The 14,566-nt window shown below is 39.8% G+C and overlaps 1 protein-coding gene across 17 annotated transcripts in view; it reads right to left on the bottom strand.

Annotated features, from left to right (window-relative positions):
* KIF1A (kinesin family member 1A) overlaps nucleotides 1-14,566 on the bottom strand; it is a 137,121-nt gene that overhangs the window by 14,883 nt on the left and 107,672 nt on the right. For 6 of the 17 annotated variants that reach the window (XM_075201804.1, XM_075201806.1, XM_075201811.1 and 3 more), the window contains 7 exons: nucleotides 14,409-14,435; nucleotides 13,240-13,263; nucleotides 6,598-6,712; nucleotides 5,089-5,222; nucleotides 4,445-4,506; nucleotides 3,707-3,852; nucleotides 3,013-3,225 (listed from right to left, as the gene is read on the bottom strand). In XM_075201804.1, coding sequence (XP_075057905.1) covers nucleotides 3,013-3,225; nucleotides 3,707-3,852; nucleotides 4,445-4,506; nucleotides 5,089-5,222; nucleotides 6,598-6,712; nucleotides 13,240-13,263; nucleotides 14,409-14,435 — 721 coding nt within the window. The remainder of the gene's footprint in view (nucleotides 1-3,012; nucleotides 3,226-3,706; nucleotides 3,853-4,444; nucleotides 4,507-5,088; nucleotides 5,223-6,597; nucleotides 6,713-13,239; nucleotides 13,264-14,408; nucleotides 14,436-14,566) is intronic. The other 11 variants (XM_075201810.1, XM_075201812.1, XM_075201814.1 and 8 more) reach the window with 4 other exon arrangements.

Raw genomic sequence — 14,566 nt, 5'->3', positions numbered from 1 at the left:
TCTTTATGTCATGCCTGACATTTGTACATTTTAGTTATGCCCATTGAGACATGCACCCCATTACTAGCATATAAAAATACATGAATGGCTGAAAGCTCTGTAAACATCCACTAGGCTGAAAATACTTCCCAAAATGCATCCTCCATACTCCTTGAAGTTCATATCTCATTTTGCAACATTAAATCTCATTTTTACATGTGGGTGCAGAATCTAAAGCATTTTTGGGTAGTCTACATTCATCAAGGAAAGCACTGTATCCCCTCCTCCCCATTCAGAAGGAGAACAATTTCACTCCCCCGAAGTTGCCACCATCTATTAGGTCCAGACCCCCACATATTTAAAGGCTAACACTACCCAAAAATATAATTTTTGGGTATAATTAGGTAACTTAGAAGTTTTACTTACTAACAGTCCCCGATACATCTAACAGTTGGAGTAGGAGATCCTCTCTCCTGCACGAGAAGGTCTTGCTCAGGTTGTCAAATCTACAACCCATGAACTTCTCATTCACATCAATTAAACCACCAAATGTCAGATCCACTGAGCACTGCTAGGTAGAACCTTGTATTTTATTCTAAGTCACCAAAAGTTTGCTTCGGCTAATGGGAGCAAATGGCCCAACGAGGCTGTTCCTTGATAAGTGCAGATTAGGTGCAGAAGTGCACTTACTGAAGTGCAGAAATGAGATTTCATTTTGTGGGACAGAATTAGTTAAATGTGATCACTTGATTTATAGGGAGTTCCCTGCTTTGCAGGAGGGCACATGGCCTTTTCCTATGTGTAAAAGGCCTTTTTTCTGTATCACATCTAAGATCACGCCTCATGCCTATACGTAATGGGATGCACAGTGTACCCTCCATTTGCACTTCTGTGGAAAAGCATATAGCTAGTGTAATAAAGACAGTCCTAATAGCCACACCACTCTCATTATTAAATAAATACATGTGAATCGGAACCTGGCAGTAGTTTAGGAAAAAAAAAAAAGAAAATGTTTAAATGAATAGTGGCTGTGTGGCCCCTAAGTAAGACGTTGATGAGATTTCTACTGTTTCCACTCAGAGCATTTTTCGAAGCATTCGTCAATCTTCAAAACTAGGTGTAGATGACTGATATGGATGTTTTTCCAAAGACAGTGAGAGGACGAGCGCACACCATGAAAAGCGCTAGGCTGATAAGTAGGTGTACCTGCACACTTTAAGGAGCATTGAAGGTCCATTGTTGCGGTTTGCACATGATCTGAAAGAGACTTGTTTTCCAGTTGTTGGGAGTGTACTTAGTTGAGGTATCTGGTATAAGCAGGGAGGGAGGCATTGAAGTTGGGATTTGTTTGTTGGCAATGTGTTGTCATTTTTATTTTCCACACTCCTGTGACCTAAATGCATTTTTTGTTAAATGGGACCAGACTTGCGACTATCTGTGCTATTAATCTATTTGGACACTGGCTAGAAATTATCTGCATAATATTAGTCTATTTGGTATTGTGGCTAATAAATATACACGTCTTGGAATGTCAGATGAATGGGAGATAAGCAGAGCCGTAACTTGAAATTTTAGCGCCTGGGGCGAAAAACAAAAATGCCGCCCCCTAGCTCTCAATTTTAACCAAATGAACCTAAAATATTTATAAACTGTGCCCCCCTTTAGTGTTGCGCCCTGGGCGGTCGCCCCTATCGTACAGCCCTAGTTACGGCGCTGGAGATAAGGTTAAAGACTGCTTGTGTTTAACTAAGGTAAAAGTTATATCTTCAAGAAAACCATAGTGATGTAGGGAAAACTATTTTCATCAGATGACTTTGGGTAGGATTGAGTGCTCATTATATAGGCTCAACATATTCTCAGGGAGTCTCCATATTGAACAAAAACAGTTAATTGGCATCTTATCAATCATGTAATTGACAGTGGAGGTAGATGTTTTTCTTCATGCAGTTATCAATAATAAACATAGCTGGTATGTATAGTCCACCCCTATTTAACGGTACTCTTATGAAAACAATACTGGTGTTAAGACTCTTATATTAGAAGTCTAAAATGAGTTTAATATAGTAAATATAAAGGCCTGGACTTTCAGGGAACAATTGAATAGCAGAGAGATGTGGGTGAAATGACACATAAACAATAGGAATATATTAGAGAGGACACTAGGAAGGTTTCATTGAATTGTTCCCATAGGCTGACACTCTGGAATAGAATGTTAGTGTATATAGAGTATCTTTTACCCCTGCCAGATTGTGTGAATCCAGGCTGTTGGCTGGGGAGCATCTGCCCCCTGGGCCGGTCCCATGGAGGGCTACCTTGGGTTGGGTCACTGGGCCACCTGCATTTTTTCCTTTAAAATGTTGCTAATGGAGTTCTGCCTGCCGGGCTAAAATTTGCCAGCCCTTCCCTTGCCGGGAGGTGCCCCAATTACAAAGGTATTGGGATGGTAGAAGATAAAATAGAACCAGAGGTCTCTCTGCTGGACTAGGTGGATAACACTAGGGCTGCTGGTTCAATAAGACAAGCCATTAGGGAGCTGCCTGCCCAGAAAACCTAGCACAATTCTGGATAACAACTGAACCACCTGTCCTGTCTAAATAAACAGTGTCTGTTATAAACTATATAGACACTAAGGTAAGGCAGTAGGTATAGTATCTGGGTATTTGCTTGGATGCTGGTACATAGACTTTCATTGGGTCTTAGCTATGAAAAATAATACATAATGCTAAGACTAGTAATAAGATAACCCAGCAGTTAAGCATTTATGTTACTGCTACACATGGCAGTCACAGGACACAATTACATTTAATATGATATTATTCTATTGTAAAACTGCAAGTTCTGTATCTGTAGGCATTTTCACAGGACAGTAAATTTTATCATTGAATCGCTGCATTTGTTCAGTTTTGTATATTTTAAAATGTAAAATAAAGCAGTTTTTTAAGAAAAGTCATATAAATAAAGTAAATTCCTGTGAGTCGGGATTAAGAAGGATGGCTGGATTATTACCTTCCTGATAAATAAAATGCCGCTCACCTTGGCAGCCAGCTCTTTCTGTCTCTCACTGGCACTCTCCAGTGGGTTTTCCTCCACATGTGGGGACCCTTGCTCTGTGAGTTGCACCACCTGATATGTAGGGCTGAGGGGCAGGATCTCGTCACTAGGAGAAGGAGTAAAAGCATCCGTGGCTCCCCTGAGTGTGGCTTCCAGCTTCTCCCGTAGCAGCAGGTAATGCCGGGTCCTCTCAACCTGAACAAATGCAATGATTGGAAGACATAGTCCTCGATTTTTTTAACTACAATTTATAAAAACACCTCAAGTAATGAGGATGTAAGTTATTGATCGATGTAAACCCTGTAGGCTTAAGAAAAATGCTTTCTTGTACAATACAAACTATTACTAAATAAAACACCATCAATAATCACATTCAGTTGGACAAGCACTCAAGCAATGGTCATAGCAAAATGTATCTCCACCTTCTGTAATGAGCCTCAAATTTATGATTAAAAGTATAAAATCAATATATGTTATGTATCTGAAAATCCATCTAACTAGCCAGAAAGAAGGAACCACTGAGCCCAGGAATTTGGTGGTTGTGTTCACAGCATCCTGCAAAGTATTAAGAGGAGTTTATGATGATGGTGAATGTACTTATCATGATTGGCCTTTCAAGTGTTATATTTCATGGAAAGGAAAATATGATAAATAGCTGATAAGATCTGGGATATACCTCCTGGAGTAGGCTGAGTTTCTCCAACTCCCATTGGTGGTCAAGGATTAAGCTGTCACTCCGAGGCCTCCAGCCAGCAAGGTTCTCCTCCCCCCGAACGTAGGCCACAGAAGTGTCTAACACACGCCTGCGTCTCCTCTGCATCCCTAGGTGGACGTCACAAAGTGGTAATTTACAGAATAGCATTAACTTGGCTGTGATCATTTCAAGAACATGTATATATTTTGTATATCTTCTTCAATGTATAACTATTTATTCTTCAATATATAATCATATATTTGATATAGGCAAACAATGCAAGCTCTGAGCCATGTTCAATAAATGGTCTGATCCTGGGTGAGGTGCTCCTCCCCCCTCTCCCTTAACTTTCCCCTTCCCTTTCATCCCATCTCATTTTATTATGTTTATAAGATAGATAAATGACACACTGATAATGTTTTGTTTCTATTATATAATTTTCTTATTGTTATATTACTGTTACCCTACTGAACAATAATATTATTTATTTATATAGTTTGTACAAATTGTCATTTTATAAATAAAGCTTTAAAATAAAAGTAATCTGAAGTTACTGGATTGTTGAAGGACATTGTCTATACCATTTAATATAACTGTAAAATAATGGTTGAAAGCCACTGCATCTGAAGCACACAAAATGCACATCAAGATATATAGCAGGACTGAAGCAGCTACTAAAACAGTGGGGGACTGACTGACAATAGAAAAATAGCCACTCACCTGGACTGCTGGCTTCTGCAACCCGGCAAAGACTGAGTTCATATACCCCAGTTATACGGTTACTGTTGAAGAGAGAAACATTGCTGCACTGTACAAATAAGAAGAGGATATAGCTTTTCAGTTGGGGGTCATAGAGCGCCATTAATGGAAAGCTATAACCTCTCGTGGTTCTGTATGCTATTTTTCTATATAATAGAAAAGTAATATCAAGATCTGGAACAAGACATGTGAAAGAATTACATTAGACCTTACACCCAGTCAGGGTCTAACTTGAATCAAGGAGTTTGTCGGGACAGTAACGCTTGGTGTTACTGGTGCAGAAGTATGAGTAAGAAGAGCGCAGTTGTTAAATTAGATGTTGGCGCATATTTTGTGTATATTATTGTAATGATTTTGCTCTGCACTGCAAAGCCAGAGATAGCTGTGTGGGAGTGCATTACTGCTTATCAATGATCTACTTTGTAACTGGATGGGCAGTTATAAAATAGACTACATAGACATGAGTTAACACATAGCAATATTGACAACCAGAGAGCAGCATTTAAACCACCAACTTTGGATTGAATCACATGTGTAAGTATGTTTGGTATGTTGCCAATTTTATACACAATAAAACTTAGTTATAACTGTTATCATGAACTGACCTCTCTGAAGCTCGCAGGCTGCCAGTGCCAAATAAGTTTCGGATGGAGCGGCAGGCAGGCAGTTTGGCGTCCCGAGAATAAAAGACCATGCAGAAGTCTTTGGTGATCACCGCTGGCTGTGTACAATTCTCCATCTGTGGGAACAAACAACAGTTTTAGTTTATTGTTTATCATTTATTTAGGATAATTAGTGATTTGTGTGTCCAAAAGATTTACTTTCAATTAAACATAGAGGAACTAGTCCAATCAAAAGGCCACATAGTGTAGTAGGAGAATACTGGGTGGATCATGGAGAGACGCATGGTGGTCTGCATGTAGAAATACTATTTTTATTGATACTCATTAATAGTAAGTAAACCTACCTACTATTTTCAATAAATATAGGCTCACTGAAACAAAAACAATTAAAGAGCTATTTAAGCCTCTTAGAAACAAATGGTGGCACATTGATTAGCATTGATTCCTCGCAGCCCTTAGACCAGGGAATAATCTGTGTGGAGTTTCTATGCTCTCCCCATGTATGTTTGGGTTATCTAAGGCAGCTCTGAATTCCTACCACAAAACCCTTTGGACCCTACTATGTGTGCATTGGTGTGGTACAAAATTTAGACTGTAAACTCCAATGGAGGCAGGGAATAATTAAATATTCTCTTTAAAGTTCCGCGTAATATGATTGCGATATATAAATAAATGATAATGATTATTATGCAAATAAACTGCAGCAAGGAAATCTAATATATGTAAAACAAGCTGTACGTGGGTGTATACTCTGTATAATGCTATAAAACCCCAGTGGCTAAAACATTGTCTAAAAGGTCTTCCATGTAAGTGTTGTTACCCAGAAGTCTCATCTTATGAATATGACTTGTTTCTTTGCATATTGCCCTAGAGCATGTACCTTTAAAATCAACCTAACTTTGCTCATTGTGAGGCTGTCTCTACAGTGCTTCTCATGCGGATCAGAAAGTCCTATCCTGCACTGGGGAAAAACTTTATTTTAGGCTATTTTTTTCCACCACAGGGCAGTAGAAAAGTTTATAACTATCATTTGTAAAACATCCTATTATCCATTGGGGATATCTTTTAAAAAAAATATATAATTAAGTATGCAGTTGCCTTTTAAATATTTCTATAAACCACATATTTGAATTAGGGTCAATATAGTACTGTATAGATCTACACAGACTTACAAGGCTCCACAAAGAGTACATAATACCTACAGCATGCACATATTTACCAGGGACTCTTTGCTGCAGAGCCGATTAACACAGGTTATGCACCATGCTACTCTGGTAACCCTGGAGCACTACAATACCCATTATGTCATATATATTAAATGTGATAATGTATCTTTGCATCTTAAATACTCATCTTCAATAAGTGTTACTTCTAAAGCTTAGACATTAAGAAAGCATGATAAGAAATTTATCTCTAGTGCAGAAAAGTTAGATTTTTATTGTGCAGGTGGTCAATACTGAAAATGGACATTTCCTGTGTGCAAAGTCTCACCTCTACATAGGCAGACAAGGTCATGTAGATCTTCTCTCTGTATGGAGTGACACGATTCAGCAGTAGGGAGTTGTGCATAGAGCTGTCCCATGCCACTTCAAAGTGATAGAATGTCCTGCCACGATAGGAAGTGATTTAATGCAAGCTGCACACACATGTAGGTACATTATACACATGTAGGTACATTATACACACATGGACAAACATACAGTACATGGAAATACACAAACAAAAGACTCTATTTACCAAGGTGTGTATAAATATCATATCTGAATGCACTTGAACAAAGTGTTCATCTGGGTATGGAAGTGGTTCCATTTTGTCATGTGACGCTGGTGCAAATGGTAGGAAATTCTGGCTAACCCATCTAAAGGGATATTTTGAGAACAGTAGTACTTCCATTTATTTATTGATTGTACCAGATCACTATGCTCGCAAGCATACAATTTTAATCTGTGGAGTAATTGCAGATGCTGGGCTCTCTACTTGGTAAGATATACACATAGAAAATAAGTCATTTTTGGCACTTAATAGGGCGTTGTTGAAGTTTGCTAATAGCACAGGGTCTTCAATCCCCAACAACCATATACAGAAGCAAAAAACAAAGTTGCAATAACGTGCTCGAGCCACAAAATGAGTGATCTGTAGAAAATGTACCTTTTATTTAATGAATATACATTGATTATATAGTATACATAAAAACTTTTAATACATGACATACATAAAAAAAACCAATCAAATTAAAAACCAAGTATGAACAATTATCTAAACACTGCTGGGCAAATATACACCTGTATTAAAAATTCTAGTTGCTTGTCCAATCTCTAAATAGGGACTCGACAATCAGGACCATTCAATGGTCATATCCACAGAATGAATACCATTTGTGTCAATAATTTCTTCTCAATTTCAAAAAGTCAAATGCTGTGTAGATGTTATACTTGCTGATAATATTCATATTTAGATAACTGTTCACGAATGGTTTTTAATTGGATTTTTTTTTTATGTATGTCATGTATTATAATTTTTATGTATCAGATTCATCATCATCATCATTTATTTATATAGCGCCACTAATTCCGCAGCGCTGTACAGAGAATTCACTCCCATCATAATATATAATCATTAAATATTCATTAAATAAAAGGTAATACAATTTTCCATGGATCACACATTTTGTAGCCCAAGCACGCTATTGCAATTTTTTTTTTCTCTACTTAGTAAAGCTACTTTGCTCTCTATGACTTAAGTTCTGCTTTCAAATATCAGAAATTTGAATAAAGAGTCCAACCTAAAAGAGATTTCAAACTGGACAGATATACCCATAGCAAATAGAGTCTTGTGCAGACTACAACGACTATGTTATCACTAAAATCAATACATACAATATATACTGACAGATAAATGCATACGTGTATATCAATACACAAACTAAAAGCAGCCTATGTTGCTTGATATTTTGGAAGGAGATATGCTTTTATTTAGAGGGACACTATCATCAAAGGTGTAAAGTGTAAATGTATATTTAAACATCTTTAGAAGCTTATGGTTGACAGCTATTTTGAGTGGATAATAGTTTGCATAGAAAGTCATCATTTTGAAAGTCAAAGCCTAAAACATCATGATGGTGTCCCTTTAATGCATTATTTATGCCTACTTTGCACCAAACACCAAAGATCCAATGGTTAAACAAATAAATACCAGGATTGACTGGCTAGCCTCATTTTACCTGTATTAGTGAAATATATACAGTAGGGCTGTTGCATTGAACCAGCAACCAATCACCAATTAGCATCTAGAGCAAGTTAGCCAATGAAAGCAAGTGTCTGACTGACTGCTAGAGTTTAGAGCAAGTTGACCATACATGGATTGTTCGGTGGCAGACACTATTCCGACCCTGTAAATGTAGATACTTAACCTGCTGACAGGAAAATGTCGGCAGGCTAAAAGCCGCCACTTGCAGGTGGACAATGTTGTCAGTGTGATTGGCGACATTTACAATGTTGCCAATCATAATGCAGACATTAAAAGACCAATGCCGCTGGGTCCGAATAATGTACCCTACCCGCTTTGTTAGTAATGAAGCTCTTATGGGAGTAGATATTTTGTGGCCTACACAAATACTGGAATGCATGCTATCATTTCACTAAGAGACAGTTTCACCAGTGAGGTTTGAAGTGCCTCAGTGCTGCCAATGTTGCATCCTTATGAATGTTGATTCAGTATGCAAAATGGCTGCCTCTATTTTATGGAGCCATCTACCGATCTCTTTTTGCTGGCTACCCTTAATGTGATTGCACGTATTGAATACATATAATAGAGAGACATTTTGTGGCCTAAACCAATATTTACTAGAATGCAATTTATCAATTCATTGAACAGTTTCATCACTAAGGTATGTAGTTCCTTACTGCAGGATTTGCATTCATGTGAACATTGGTACACATCACAAAATAGCTGTCTCTACTGTATCTATGCTACAGATGCACTAAAATGTCAGTAATATAAATGAATAGCTGCAAGTGATGACAGGTGACGTGAACTTAGGAAGAATTCTAGAAGTTTAAAAATAAAGATAGCTCTTAATAACGTAGGTTTGGGGTGTGGAAATATAATTACAAATGTTGCTTTATGCCTATAACCCACTGTTTTCTAGATTTGTATTAGTCCACCTCCTTCCACCAGGTGACTGTATGCCATTGTTCTAGCACACCAGGTGTCAGTATGCCATTGTTCTAGGACTCCATGTGCCTGTATGCCATTGTTCTAGGACCCCAGGTGTCAGTATGCCATTGTTCTAGGATTCAGGTTGTCAGTATGCCATTGTTCTAGGACCCCAGGTGTCAGTATGCCATTGTTCTAGGACCCCAGGTGTCAGTATGCCATTGTTCTAGTACCCCAGGTGTCAGTATGCCATTGTTCTAGGACCCCAGACGTCAATATGCCATTGTTCAAGGACCCCAGGTGTCAGTATGCCATTGTTCTAGGACCACAGGTGTCAGTGTGCCATTGTTCTAGGACCCCAGGTGTCAGTATGCCATTGTTCTAGGACCCCAGGTGTCAGTATGCCATTGTTCTAGAACCCCAGGTGTCAGTATGCCATTGTTCTAGTACCCCAGGTGTCAGTATGCCATTGTTCTAGGACCCCAGGTGTCAGTATGCCATTGTTCTAGGACCCCAGGTGTCAATATGTTATTGTTCTAGGACCCCAGGTGTCAGTATGCCATTGTTCTAGGACCGCAGGTGTCAGTATGCCATTGTTCTAGGACCCCAGATGTCAATATGCCATTGTTCATGGACCCCAGGTGTCAGTATTCCATTGTTCTAGGACCCCAGGTGCTATGCTACAGATGCACTATAATGTCAGTAATGTAAATGAATAGCTGCAAGTGATGACAGGTGACGTGAACTTAGGAAGAATTCTAGAAGTTTAAAAATAAAGATAGCTCTTAATAACGTAGGTTTGGGGTGTGGAAATATAATTACAAATGTTGCTTTATGCCTATAACCCACTGTTTTCTAGATTTGTATTGGTCCACCTCCTTCCACCAGGTGACTGTATGCCATTGTTCTAGCACACCAGGTGTCAGTATGCCATTGTTCTAGGACTCCATGTGCCTGTATGCCATTGTTCTAGGACCCCAGGTGTCAGTATGCCATTGTTCTAGGATTCAGGTTGTCACTATGCCATTGTTCTAGGACCCCAGGTGTCAGTATGCCATTGTTCTAGGACCCCAGGTGTCAGTATGCCATTGTTCTAGGATTCAGGTTGTCAGTATGCCATTGCTCTAGGACCCTAGGTGCCTGTATGCCATTGTTCTAGGACCCCTGGTGTCAGTATGCCATTGTTCTAGGACCCCAGTTGTCAGTATGCCATTGTTTTAGGACCCTAGGTGTCAGTATGCCATTGTTCTACTACCCCAGGTGTCAGTATGCCATTGTTCTAGGAGCCCAGGTGCCTGTATGCCATTGTTCTAGGACCCTAGGTGTCAGTATGCCATTGTTCTAATACCCCAGGTGTCAGTATGCCATTGTTCTAGGACCCCAGGTGCCTGTATGCCATTGTTCTAGGACCCCAGGTGTCAGTATGCCATTGTTCTACTACCCCAGGTGTCAGTATGCCATTGTTCTAGGACCCCCAGTTGTCAGTATGCCATTGTTCTAGGACACTAGGTGTCAGTATGCCATTGTTCTACTACCCCAGGTGTCAGTATGCCATTGTTCTAGGTCCCCAGGTGTCAGTATGCCATTGTTTTAGGACCCTAGGTGTCAGTATGCCATTGTTCTAGGACCCCAGGTGTCAGTATACCATTGTTCTAGGACCCAAGGTGTCAGTATGCCATTGTTCTAGGACCCCAGGTGTCAGTATGCCATTGTTCTAGGACCCCAGGTGTCAGTATGCCATTGTTCTAGGACACCAGGTGTCAATATGTTATTGTTCTAGGACCCCAGATGTCAATATGCCATTGTTCAAGGACCCCAGGTGTCAGTATGCCATTGTTCTAGGACCCCAGGTGTCGGTGTGCCATTGTTCTAGGACCCCAGGTGTCAGTATGCCATTGTTCTAGGACCCCATGTGTCAGTATGCCATTGTTCTAGGACCCCAGGTGTCAGTATGCCATTGTTCTAGTACCCCAGGTGTCAGTATGCCATTGTTTTAGGACCCTAGGTGTCAGTATGCCATTGTTCTAGGACCCCAGGTGTCAGTATACCATTGTTCTAGACCCAAGGTGTCAGTATGCCATTGTTCTAGGACCACAGGTGTCAGTATGCCATTGTTCTAGGACCCCAGGTGTCAGTATGCTATTGTTCTAGGACCCCAGGTGTCATTATGTTATTGTTCTAGGACCCCAGACGTCAATATGCCATTGTTCAAGGACCCCAGGTGTCAGTATGCCATTGTTCTAGGACCCCAGGTGTCGGTGTGCCATTGTTCTAGGACCCCAGGTGTCAGTATGCCATTGTTCTAGGACCCCAGGTGTCAGTATGCCATTGTTCTAGGAGCCCAGGTGTCAGTATGCCATTGTTCTAGGACCCCATGTGTCAGTATGCCATTGTTCTAGGAGCCCAGGTGTCAGTATGCCATTGTTCTAGGACCCCATGTGTCAGTATGCCATTGCTCTAGGACCCCATGTGTCAGTATGCCATTGTTCTAGGACCCCATGTGTCAGTATGCCATTGTTCTAGGACCCCATGTGTCAGTATGCCATTGTTCTAGGACCCCATGTGTCAGTATGCCGTTTTACTGTGAGTGCTGTTTTATTGGCAGCCCCAAGGAGGTGCTACCCAAAAGAATGTCTTGCATATCTTAGAATCAGAGAAAAACAACAACAGATCCTGGGACCAAGATAGTGGCACACCGCTGGTTTAGATAAACCTTATTTGATGCTTTCATTATTTCTGTAGTAGCCAAGATTTTTTAATGCTAATAAAATGAGAGTGAAAACGCATGTTTTCATTTGACAAGCATTTGCTGCTAAATATTGATGGTCACTGTAGGCTTCTCTATTGCATCTACCTGCAGTCCATGCATTGGATAGAACAGGATGAGTTCAGGACGCTGGAACACAAGTGATACGTTGCTGCAACATTAGCCAATGCTATTAACAGTGGTAGTTGGTATGATGACATTAGAAACAATGCTTTCTAGTTTTAGACTTGGTTACATGTGTTTTTTGATGGTGTTAAAAATACTACTACAACTTATTTAATAAAAGACATAGGTTATGAGGCCCAAGGCTTTCAGTGAATCTTGCCTACGATTTCTTGGTAGTCTATTAAGTCTAATGTTAAAGAATAACGCATACAATAATCGTTATGTGGTGATTCCCTGGCACCGAACAATTTTATTTGGATAACTGGATTATTTAGTCTACTTGTATTAGTAAACTGAAAAATAATTTGTAACCAGGTGGACCAGAGATGTTGGTAGCAGTACTCAACCAATGTTCTCCTAATGCTCACAAGTACAAAACACAGACTGCTGCTGAATGTGTATCAATATAGACTTATACAAGAAATGCCCCACAATATCAGACAGCAACCAGTTTATTAACAGTAGGGAAGGCAGGGGAGAAAGGATAGAGAAGCTCAGGGAAACCAATGATAAAGGAGCAAGTTAATGACATTACTATTTAGGACTACAAGGCAGAGGAGGTAATGAGATGGATGAGGTGACAGAACAGCAAGACACAGAGGGGCAGAGGTAAGAGAAGCAATAGGGAATTTAGGGAAAATTAAAAAAAAAAGATATATTGTTAATTGGGATATAGTATGAAAGAAGGGGAGACCGGAGATGAGATGAATTTAATAATTATCTTTGGAGGAAATGGGGAGGGGGTGTTAATAGGAATGGAGGGAAAATGGTTTATCCACTTGCAGAACGGTTAGGGACAATCTAAGTGATGTGTACATGCCAGTATAAGCATGGTACTGTCCCAATTAAAACAATAGGAAAGGGAAAAGTCTATACATTGACAAACCTATTTCTATATCACAACAGATTCTACAGGGAACAGAGACGTTACAGGGGTAGAAAACATGAACTTGGAAGAGAGTGTAACAAAAGGCATCATAGAAGTACTAGGACATGGAAAAGAGACCGACAAGGAGATAAGAGGGCAGAATATCAGAAACGAGTACCTGGTGCCCCGCCCGGATTTGCTGCTGAAGGTAGGAGCCCCAAATATATAGAGTGAGAGAGTGTGAGTGTCAAGGGGCAACACAAACACAGTGGGGCAGGAGACCCAAACACAGGGGAGGATCAAATGATGTAGTGCATGGAGGGAGAGGAATCAAGACTTATCTGAGCATTTCCAAGACAACGCTAACTATAACGTCTAACTATAACGTCTATTCACCCTGGCAAAGAGTCTGTACAAACTGAATGTTCAATGCAATGTAGGTTTGTGCTCTATAAATTACCTAATAATCCACAACTTTCCTTTTTTTAACAGGCAAAAATTGTACTGTGCGGTGTACTGAACATAAGACAGTCCCTCTGCACCTAGGACATATCATGCCCAGTATATTAATAATAAGGCTCAGTTGTAGTACTGCTCTACTCTCGCTCCCAGGCTGGTCTCTGTCATTATGTCACAGTCGCCCTGTCTGGTGAGCACTGATGAAAATAATTATGGTAATCATATACATAAATTATGCACATTTCTGTGTTCTGTAACTACTTGTATTATACTGTAGATAGACATATTAGAAAGCAATTTAAGCATGTGGTGAAAATTGTATATTCTTACAGAGTAAAAACTATCGCTGAATGTAAGTGCAGGACATTGTGCCTTTGGTTTTGTCTAAAAATTGCAGAGAACAATTTTCCATGACCATGGGAAGTGAAAATACACAAAATCGTGCCTTAGTCCAGCTTTTAGTGGAATAAAGCTTTTTTTCATATAAGTATATTTCCACTACAATGTCAGCCAGGATCAGTCATAAAAGCACATTACTCCCTATGAATTGTCAAACTTTGCAGGACATAGTCCATTTGATATGAACATTCCGTATTCTCTATCTCCATGATGCACATGCATTACTGGTATATCAGCAAATGTAGCATAACCAAGACCAGGGGCAGGTTTAAGGACTAGATTGGTAACGAGGGGTACAGGACTGAGACCAGAGAGCATAAATAACAGTAAAGCCCCAGTAAATATGTAGTCATGAACTAAAAAATGGTAAAACAAATAATGAAACAGAAAATGGAAAGCAGAAAAGAGAGAAGCTGCAGAAAAAGGCAGTATGAGGGTAAAAAGGGGTAAGTTAAATAGCCGAGTTGAGGAATGATAAAAATAAAATACCTAGGTGTGTCAGAATCAAGAAACTGCCTGTAACACAAATAATGAGACGTTAGTGTCGGCATCAGGGAATGAGAATCTTCAGCCCCCAATGTCTCCCAACACATTCATTCAAAGGTCTGCAGATCAGTCAATAGATAGAGGTCAGGTCTCAATAAAGA

The sequence above is a fragment of the Mixophyes fleayi genome, chromosome 3 (genome assembly GCF_038048845.1).
Source record: "Mixophyes fleayi isolate aMixFle1 chromosome 3, aMixFle1.hap1, whole genome shotgun sequence".
In the NCBI taxonomy this organism is placed as follows: Eukaryota; Metazoa; Chordata; class Amphibia; order Anura; family Limnodynastidae; genus Mixophyes; species Mixophyes fleayi.
The sequence above is the reverse complement of the archived record's forward strand: the minus strand, read 5'-3'. Positions and strand labels throughout refer to the sequence as shown.